The sequence below is a fragment of the Branchiostoma floridae genome, chromosome 15 (genome assembly GCF_000003815.2).
Source record: "Branchiostoma floridae strain S238N-H82 chromosome 15, Bfl_VNyyK, whole genome shotgun sequence".
In the NCBI taxonomy this organism is placed as follows: Eukaryota; Metazoa; Chordata; class Leptocardii; order Amphioxiformes; family Branchiostomatidae; genus Branchiostoma; species Branchiostoma floridae.
This window is the reverse complement of record NC_049993.1, coordinates 16,935,542-16,945,711: the sequence shown is the minus strand read 5'-3', so window position 1 is coordinate 16,945,711 and position 10,170 is coordinate 16,935,542. Positions and strand designations below refer to the sequence as shown.

Sequence of the window (10,170 nt, the reverse complement as noted above, 5' to 3'; positions counted from 1 at the left end):
CCTTGCACTTTTTTATCATTTAAATTTGATGCTGCATTTGGTGACATTACTAATTGATTCAAGAGGCCTTCATTCCTGTTCTCTGGCATAGCACTTGGATGTTTGCTTGTGGTGCATGGCACAATGTTTTTCCCAGTACTTTGGTTACAATGTGGTGCAAATGGAAATGCTGTGTTTGGTTGTTGTAGGTTCTCTTTCGTAGATACAAACTCTGGTTTAACCAAGGTGTATGTGTGTTGTTGTTGAACTTGAAAGCAGTTTTCTGACTCAATCATAGAAGAAACATTGCTAGTCAGATTGATAATGTGTATACCAGTAGGTTCAACTGATAAGAAAACATTTTCTGCTTGTACTGGGACAACCTCAAAATTGCATGTTGTGTTCCAGTTAAGTTGTTGCAAGAATGAAACTAGATTGCTGTTTGAACTGTGCATGCTTAAAGTAGAAGTGCCATGGCTATCTGGCAATGCTGTTATGGGACTTCTGGCATGTGAGTCATAAACAAAATACTTGTTATCAGCGTGCAACAATGCTACTGTTGAACCAGTTATTCCATGTGCTGTTATGAAAAGACAAGTGTTGGATTCAGCAAATGCTGCTTCTAGGGCTTTCTTTAAGGTGTAATAAGGATAGACTGCTTCTGTGGCAAATATGTCTCCAGTGTAAGACTCTTTTATTGATACACGTACAGTATTGTTGTAAAGTTGCAAATAGTCTGGAATATCATCAACGGAGAGGAACTCCACACCAGATCTTAGTGATGGTTTTATGTAGGTGTATAGTGCATCTCCTTGAAAAAGTACACCATCAAGGTCTGTACTTGTCCAGGTAATTGCTTGTCTGCAAGTACTGTGGTTAACAACTGCCATTAAAGCATTTGCAGTGCATTGTTTGCCTCTATTATCTCCACTGAAAATGATGTCACCTTGGTGGTATTTTCCCGATAAAATAGATTCACACATTGTTCACAATATATGTGTTCTTTGCTTGACTTTATTTGCACAATGCACAGTGCTCAGTGGCACGATTGAGTCTGGTGTGTGCAAAATGCACAGTGCTCAATGGCACGATTGGTCTGGTGTGTGCAAAATGCACAGTGCTCAATGGCACGATTGGTCTGGTGTGTGCAAAATGCACAGTGCTCAATGGCACGATAGGTCTGGTGTGTGCAAAATGCACAGTGCTCAATGGCACGATAGGTCTGGTGTGTGCAAAATGCACAGTGCTCAGTGGCACAATTGGTCTGGTGTGTGCAAAATGCAGTGCTCAGTGGCACGATTGAGTCTGGTATGTGCAAAATGCACAGTGATCAATGATCTGTTAATAGGTCTCAAGGTCTAATTTGGTTGGATCAAGGACTCTCTTTCAAACCTCTTTGGTTGGATGCAAAATGTAATGCGTAGATTTCAGCAGAAGAAGTATAAATGTGTACTGTGTAAAATCTTATTGAGTACAGACTTTTGCTAGCTGTAAGTTTCTGTATATTACTGTGTCACTTGTATATATAGCAGAGAACAGTCTAAGGCGTCACTGAAACAGAAAGAAAATATTGTCTTGATCACATAACATCTTACTAGTACCAACAAAAAGCAAAAATCTACAAAAGTTCAGGTGTGACATCTTGCCAACTGCTTTGCTGATTGTTTAACAGTTAGCTACAATCCGTTGTTTTCTACTATTCTTTGGAAATGTATGTTTTAATGTATTAGAATCCGATCCATCTTTTCAACTTGTACGATATTTTTACAATCAAAAATGCCCTGCATAATGCCTCGCATCGGCTCAAGCACAGTGCACCATTAAACTATCTAAATTCTCGTCAATCCCCACACACTGGTTTTACTAAAAAAACTATATACCGTTCCTTGGAAATATGTTTCAATGTGTCCGAATTCATGATCACTATCTTTTCAAATTGTACGTTACTCTTACGATCGAAAATGTCCTGCAGGACCTCCTGCAGCTGCATATATAGACGCACGCCCCCCTCCCACCCGCACGTAAACTGTTCCAATCGTTGCACAATAAACTTGACTGTATACCCTCCACAAAATCTTTCGTCAAATGTCGTGCTCATTTTACTCACATGACACTACGCCTTAGAATGTAATGTTATATTTTAATACATCCGAATTCCAGAAAGATAACTTTACAAACTGTACCAATTTCTGTACGATAAAAATCTCACCTCCTCCGCACCGTCAACGCCCGTGAGGGTATTTACCGGAATAACCCGAAATGACCCGGAATAACCCGGAATAACCGTAATATTTCTTGTTCCCATGGCCATATATACATTATTTTATGCCAAAATATTGCATTCTGCGATCTTAACTTATCAAAGCACACTGTATTTCGGTAGCTTTCATCCTTTATTAAGGTTATTCCGGGTTATTCCGGGTTATTCCGGGTTATTCCGCTAAATACCCGGACCCGTCAACGCTATCGCAAAATGAACCGTGCGATTTAACGACAACTCCTCAAATGTTACATGACCAGTGTTTTACTGCAAATCAAGAAACATTTTCCTTTCCTAGACTTTGCTAATGAGCGCTGCAATGTTTTCTGTACGAGTAGAGGTCATGGATAAACAGTATTCTTACAACGTTTATTTGAAGGGCTAAGAAGGGCTGAGAATTGTCGTAAAAACGCACGGTACATTGCGTTTATTTGAAGGGCTGAGAAGGGCTGAGAATTGTCGTAAAAACGCACGGTACATTTTGCGACCATAGCAGACCCATCCAAGGACGAACCATTAAACCGGGCACAAAGCCGGGCGCCTTCGGCGCCCCGGCAAAAACATGCTTCACAAGAAAGTGCGCCACATAGCGGTACGTAGGTGAACTGTAGGTCAATCAACTCAGGCTGCTTTTGCATAAAGTTTTAAAATATTTCAGTTTTAACGTTTTTACTTATCCTTTCGAAGGTTGCTGCAGGCTAAGCATAAATTGTTGCATTTGATTTACTTAGATTGATGAGTAAACTTAAAAATGTTTCTTGTTAGGTCGAGTAAATGAATGAACGGTCAATAGAGTAAAAGAATGGAAGATTCGAATGGGTAGATAGATGAATGAACAAACGCATGGATAGATGATTAACCAGTCCTTAGAAGAACATGGCCAGTGCCACCGGTACCAGGGCCAGCAGAGAGAACTGGTGGACTCCAGTCACTCCGTTCAGCACGCCGGTCCGCTGCGCAAAGTTAGCGTTGCACCTGCCAAATAAAGGAAAACAACTCTAAGAACACATTTTGAACGGTTTGACAATGGCCTTGAGTTTCATCGGCCCTTTGGTGGTGTTTAGTGGCGAGGTGGTCGTTTACAGGTTAAAATCTCAGAATCAACATATCATTCATTCATTCATTCAATCATTTCCTCATTAGAACGAGTTCGGTCATCCATCCATCCGTCCAATCATTCATTTTTTTCATTATTTCATTTTTCAGTGACATACCTGTCAGTGTTGCAGCATTGCAAGCACGTGCCAGTTCCACTTGTTCCTGCACAGTCGGCATCCACTTCTTCGGCACAGGTGTCGTCGTCATCCGACCAGCAGCCCCGCTCGATAGCATGGGCAAAACCGAGAAAGGTCTCGAGCTTAGTCTGAAATAGAGTGGTGGTATAGGTTATAATTAGCCTGGAACCCAGGAGTGTTGTGCTTTTGTCGCTCCCCTAAGGTACGCTTCCTGCCAACACGTCTGGTGTTCGTTACCATTTGAACGATCGGCATTTGCATATTCGCAGAGATTTTATGCGAGATTTTTGATTGGCTGGTTTAAGCGCTCGTTCGAACAGGCGTTCTATTATCATCAACGACCCATCTTTCTCGAAACTATTGGAACAATCTAATTAATAAAACTCGTGCCATACTCGGTTGGCAAGAGTGCTATTCAAACATCATTTTCGTTGAGAAAAGCCTCTAAGTTCTTTGCTTGCTCGTTTTAGGTAAGAAATTCCGTGTAATTTGCTGGGTAGTTCAGGCATTATGAACGTCTGACGCGGTGGAATGGCTGTTCGAACGAGCGCTTGAACCATCCATAATTCAGCCAATCAGAAATCTCGCATAAAATCTCTGCGAATATGCAAATGCAGATCGTTCAAATGGTAACGAACACCAGACGTGTTGGCAGGAAGCGTACCTCTCGGGAGCGACCAAAGCACAACACGGCTAGATTACAGGCTAGGCTATAATGTTAAGCACACAGTAATTTAAAAAGTAAAGTAAAGTGCATTTGGACGTGACCGCACATTTGAAAACAAAAAGAAAGAAAAAAGAAAGAAAAAAAAAAGAAAAAAGAAAAAGAAGGAAAGAAAGAAAGAAAGAGAGACTGTACAACACAATTGTAATCCCTGGCATGATGCATGGCTGTGAACTGTGGTATCCAACCAACACCGACCTACTTAAGTTAGAAAGAGTCCACAGAGCAGGGGTAAAACAAATGCAAGGAATGCACTTCCAGACAGAGACTAATGCAAGTCTGGGATCACTGGGGATGCTGACATTAAAAGCCATGATGGACAAACGCAAACTATATTTCTTTGGGAGGCTGGCGCAACTACCTAGCACAATATTGGCCAAAAAATCTTCACGTACAGACTTTACTCATATGTTCTAAGGATAAAGTGCCAAACTACCACAGGCTTCGTGAGAGACTGTTTTGCTATTGCCAAAAAGTATGGACTCCAACAATACCCGGGAAATTATTGGTTAACAAGGGACTTTCCTTCAGTAATGGAGTGGAAACGAGTGGTTGTGACAGCTGTGAATCATAAGGAAGAGGAACGGTGGAAAGCCAGGGTAGCTGAGAGACAAACATGCCCCAGATTCTACAAAATACATCACACAACCCTGCAGCCCAACAAACTGTGGACACTGGCCAGAAAGAAACCAGAACACAGAGTTAACTTGCAAAACCTCATACATCTGAGTACTGCTCCAGTGAACCAAGGCAACAGACTGTGTCCAACATGTGACAGAATGACTCAGGACATTGTAGGACACTTAGTAGCCGAATGCACTACATTTAACAACATCAGAACTGATATAGTAAATGAGATAACAGACAAACTTGGTGTTAATGTTGCTGTTAGAGTGTTCCAACAACCTGATGAAAGACTAGTGGAGATTGTCTTAGGGGCAGAAGTAGTCGAAGAAGAGGTACATGTACATGCAGAAGCAGAGAGTTGGGAATGTTTTATCCTCGCAGTGGCTAAAATTATAAAGCCCTTGGCGTCTATGGCTTTAAAGCACACGATATGGAAGGACTCGAGACTGGAAATATAACAGAAAACAACAGTAAACAGGAGCATGTACAGGACATGGGTTTGGAAAGAGAAAGAGGTGGAATTGTCACAGATTTTATGTATTAGTGCTACTAAGCGATTATATAAATGCGTCGGATACAAGTAACGTATATAAGCTGCATGTTTTAAAGAGAAATTTTATTGTATGTAACTGAGTGTTTTTTATGCTCTCCCAAGTGGAGGAATAAAGTACAAGAAAGAAAGAGAAAGAAAGAAAGAACGAAAGAAAGAACGAAAGAAAGAAAGAAAGAAAGAAAGAAAGAAAGAAAGAAAGAAAGAAAGAAAGAAAGAAAGAAAGAAAGAAAGAAAGAAAGAAAGAAAGAAAGAAAGAAAGAAAGAAAGAAAGAAAGAAAGAAAGAAAGAAAGAAAGAAAAAAGACTGGGAGGGGTGGAGGGAGGCAGGGCAGCAGGGAAGGAAAAAGCAAATGTGGAATTTTGGGTGAGAATATATTGTAAGGAATGATATTACAGCAGTGTTCTACATGTTCTTCATAACATACATACGAAGCATTGAGATGTAACCGGACAGGTGATTTGCTGCACGGTCGAGTTTGGGTTGTTAGCGTCTGTCAGACATGGGTTGTTTCCGGTTATAGCGCCGATAGCACCGTCGAATGTACCCGTCTTACAATCAAAACAGTTGATCATATTCTGGCTTGCTGCGTCTGAAGAGAACATGAGACAAAATGAGGGAACATTTAGGCGAAATGCCAATCTTTTTGATACAATGTAACTGTGATATCAGAAATATATTGAAATATAAACCTATTCAAATCTGACTCTGTTAATATTTTATCAAACCTTGATGGGGCCCCCTTTCTTGTCAATAGACATCAGAACACAGTGGCAATCAGAAAAAAATCTGTTAGGGTGTGGTCATTCGCAGTCGTATCACCATGTACGTATACACTATGCATATTATACGCAGTTCATACGTTTGTGCAGTTTTTAGGTATGCATAATGGGCAGCACTATACGTATGCTTGCGTACCTAAATCTGACACGATTGAAAATGATTGAGGTGCGTATTGTGCGTACGATTGCGTATGAAGAACGTGTTAATATGGCCCTCATACGGACTTGATATACACGCTCGTGTGACTGCACCCTTGCACTATAGAGCTACTAAGGTTGGTTTCATAGAATTCGAACTTCCTTGGTTCCACGTAGTCGATTGTCAACAAACGGTAATATGGATTTTTAAAAACGTCTCACATGGATCTAACGATGGAACTCAAACCTATGACATGGATCAAAGTCGAAAAGTTCAGATCGTCTTTCACGCGTAATTTCAACTCCGATTGGTACTCTTTTAGATCACAATCTCTTGATATATCTATCCTAGCGTGACGACTGAAGGGTGTTTTGGTCGATTAGATCACACGTAAAAATGTCAAACGAATTATATCTAGGCGTTGCCAGCATGAGAACTCAGCCACCTGTGTGACCACACGGACAGTATGAGTCACCGCACTGCGGAGGTTCAACTGGTACTAATCTGCTTCTTTGTACTATGATTTAAGTCCGTCAATTCCTAACAGAAATGTTCCTAGAAAAAGATCAGATATCCATGACGTAAAGCAACAGAACTCCAAGAACTGGATAGATTTGAAAACGGCCATACGTTCCAGGTTGCATCTGCTACCTTTCGCCAGTGAGTCAGACTTAGAAGGAGCTGTAGTTAACTGACTTTAACCCGAACTATCATGGTTTGGGCATAAGTACTTCTTGAACTGCAGACCTTTCTCAGACATTGACAAAAAAGTGGATGCTACATAAAATGTATCTGAGACTCGTTGCAGAAAGATAATTTTTCTTTTGACGCAATTAAGGCCTCGTGTTTATTGAATCTTTATTTGTCATTGGTTGGCCAGGGGCTGAATTCCTTACATGCTACGTCACAAGGGTTTGTAATGGCAGCCTGTATACAATGCCTATCGACCTCAATGCGACAGTAATCGTCCCGATTGTACCAGAGGACTATAGGTTCTATCCAATGGACGTACCTAACCGAAGCTAGGTTCTCATTTACACCTGAAGCTAAGTCAGGAAAGTCTCTTGGAGCCCGGTATTTCTGGGGTCTGGGTCAAACACCTTAGCGATTGCGTCACACGATGACACTTGGATGGAGGCCACTGGGCAACTAAGACTGGATCACCTATGACTATCAATTGAATGTTATGTATGCTGGAAAAGTATGATTGGAAAGATAACGCAAAGCACGCAATATCTGCAAAATAGACTTATTTTTTCAACGAAATGTGTTTGAACCACGTTTCCTTGCTCAATGTCCGCTTCCTCTATGGAAAGTAACCAAATAAAGAGAAGAACTTACATGCAGCGAGACTCAGAAACACAGCAACTACCAGCAGCTTCATGGTGTCAGGTGGATAGTTTTTCTGTAAAACATTCAGACAGTGGATTAATGTACCTGCACAGTTGTATCATGCCACGAGGATTTGTAGACTCACACAAAATTACAGATTCAAGACTTGCAAATACAAGCGGTCAAGTCGCGGTCATGTTTTGGGTTAGTAATAATAGAAATAGCTGAGTTTGCCATGTAAACACAACTTGTGTTTTGTTCCAGACCACTTCACTGCTGTATTTACTACTATGCGTGATTACAAAACAAACAGATGTTCAGTGAACTCTCAGTAAGCGATGCCAACAGCCGATTGTACGTAATCGAAACAATGTCACATCTAACAAAAACACTGTATTAAGACATGCCTGTGTTTCCCTCCTTGCTTAAATTGAAGACTTTTTACAGCAACGATTCAGACAAATAAGCATGACCTTGATACGTGGCACATAGGTGTGTCACACCCACCGATTCACACTTTGAAAATCAGTGCGTTTGAGAGATATCTAGTGCAGCACCCTAGGTAATTCTCAATTATACATACAGGAGTGTATCATACGTATACTGGAAGTTGTTTGGGGGAGCTCTATAGACTCATTTTTCATGGTGGCGGATATGTGTGACCTGAGTCGGGGAAACTGCACAATACACGACTTTTAAAACAACGACACTTTCGTAGGTTGAATTAATACATCATATATCTGAGCTTCTACATCGCCAGGCAGCTTTGAAAAGTGTAGAGAAACATTGACATTTCACAGTAAAGCAGACATGTTCAGTACACGATAGTCAACTAGAATCGGAATTTAGAAACCATATGCTGCACCCCCTGTATTGCCCCCGTCGGAGCTACAGCTACATCGGTAAATATCTTTTATTTTTATGTCACAAGATTAGGTTGAAAAGGCAACAGCAACTCTACTTATGCTTTTCTAAGGTTTGTAGACATTATTTATGAGTTTTATGTGTCTCTGGAACTTACCTTAGATAGTTGTATTCTCCGCCCGCTGTTAACAGCAAAGTGTGCCCCTCTGTGTTGAACTGAGCAAGGCCACACCTAGACTAAGTACGCTTCATTAAACACTTAACGTTGTGTACCAGTGAATATGGACCAGTCAATGTTATCTTTAAACTCTCAATTCTTAACAAAATGTGACCATATCTTGTCACAATCATGTTTCTGCATTCAGATAAGAAATGAAATTAAAACTGCAGAAGAGGAACACTAAGGACATCTATGAAATCTGATCTATGTGGACAAGTGGACACTACAAAAAGGATCCTTAATGCTTTTGTCGCTGAGAAAAATTATTTAAGGGACCATCAAAAGTTGCCACCTTTCCCAGGTGGTCCCAATGTGGAAGTGTTCATTAGTACAGATTCAACTGTATATCATTGGCCAGGTGATCCTTATGCAGAGGTGGTTACTGGTACATGTATCTATGGCTAGGTGGTCCTAGTACAGGTTTTACTGAGTGTGTACTGTAACAACAAACTACATCACATACGCAATGTTCCATATTACATAGTGTTTAGGTTGGGAAAACAATCCCCCGTGATCTTGACAGTGACAGGTGCATGGGTAAGCTACGTGTAATTACGCGCCACTACAATGGTGGTCTGAGGAGACAGCGCCAAAAACCGGTTTTCTGGTATTGTTTGGCCAAACTCTCCCATCCAAAGAATGTGTTTTGATAACAATCACAGTGTTTTGAGGGAGGGTACGTGATCTGTGTGATAGGGAGTGTTATTTTCAAATTGACTCTTTCTGAGTTAAAATCACACACACTAAAATGCACGCACACACACACATGCACACAAACACACACTCACATACATGTACACGCATACACACACACACTCACACACACATACATACACACACACACACTCACACACACACACACACACAAACACACACACACACACACACACAATGACAACACAGAACCACAAGGGCTACCGAAAGCTCATCATTTTTTTGGTAGCCAATGATTTTATTCCATTATTTGATTGACATCATGGCAAATATCATACAATAATGTATGTAATGTTGTATATAAGTACCAGATAGACCAGTATCTGCACACGTAATGTCTTCCACATATCCGTTGCTCAACGATCGTGTGAGATCTCCCAATCGAACATGCATCATCTGACCATGCAGAAGGGCCACCTAGCGGTACAAAACTACATTACATTTCATTGTAATACAAAGGTTCTGAGATTATGTAGCGTTACGACACACGTTAATACAGCGCAAAGGAAAGAAAATGATCCTGGAGCATTAGAAGAACATGGCTACAGCCACCGGTAACAGCGCCATTACAGACAGCATGTGCAGTCCGGACACTCCGTTCTTTACTCCAGCCAGTTGCGCAAAGTTGGCGTTACACCTGTAAAATAAATGATAAGAAAATCTGTAAGAACTCATATCACTACGAGACTTCACCGATGGATGGATGGATGGATGGACACAATGTGAATGCCAAAGACATCGGAA

The 10,170-nt window shown here is 40.9% G+C and overlaps 2 protein-coding genes across 2 annotated transcripts in view; both read right to left on the bottom strand.

Moving 5' to 3' along the window:
• Window positions 1-3,105: 3,105 nt before the first annotated feature.
• LOC118431562 lies at window positions 3,106-9,498 on the bottom strand. The gene is made up of 5 exons (XM_035842804.1): window positions 8,650-9,498; window positions 7,638-7,701; window positions 5,807-5,967; window positions 3,454-3,602; window positions 3,106-3,214 (listed from the first exon to the last, which is right to left on the bottom strand). The coding sequence occupies exons 2-5, from the start codon at window positions 7,678-7,680 to the stop codon at window positions 3,106-3,108; spliced, it is 462 nt and encodes a 153-aa protein (XP_035698697.1). The 5' UTR covers window positions 7,681-7,701; window positions 8,650-9,498.
• Window positions 9,499-9,618: 120 nt separating this feature from the next.
• LOC118431343 overlaps window positions 9,619-10,170 on the bottom strand; it is a 4,598-nt gene continuing 4,046 nt past the window's right edge. The window contains exon 5 of the mRNA XM_035842463.1: window positions 9,619-10,063. Within this exon, the coding sequence (XP_035698356.1) occupies window positions 9,955-10,063 (109 nt within the window). The 3' untranslated portion in view covers window positions 9,619-9,954. The remainder of the gene's footprint in view (window positions 10,064-10,170) is intronic.

What these genes read in the sequence shown, in the direction of transcription:
- LOC118431562 (XM_035842804.1), bottom strand. Translation starts at nt 7,680, where the DNA reads ATGAAGCTGCTGGTAGTTGCTGTGTTTCTGAGTCTCGCTGCAT. An exon ending in CGGTTACATCTCAATGCTTC is followed by an intron (nt 3,603 to 5,806) that starts GTATGTATGTTA and finishes ACTCTATTTCAG; the next exon opens with ACTAAGCTCGAGACCTTTCT. An exon ending in CAATGCTGCAACACTGACAG is followed by an intron (nt 3,215 to 3,453) that starts GTATGTCACTGA and finishes TTTATTTGGCAG; the next exon opens with GTGCAACGCTAACTTTGCGC.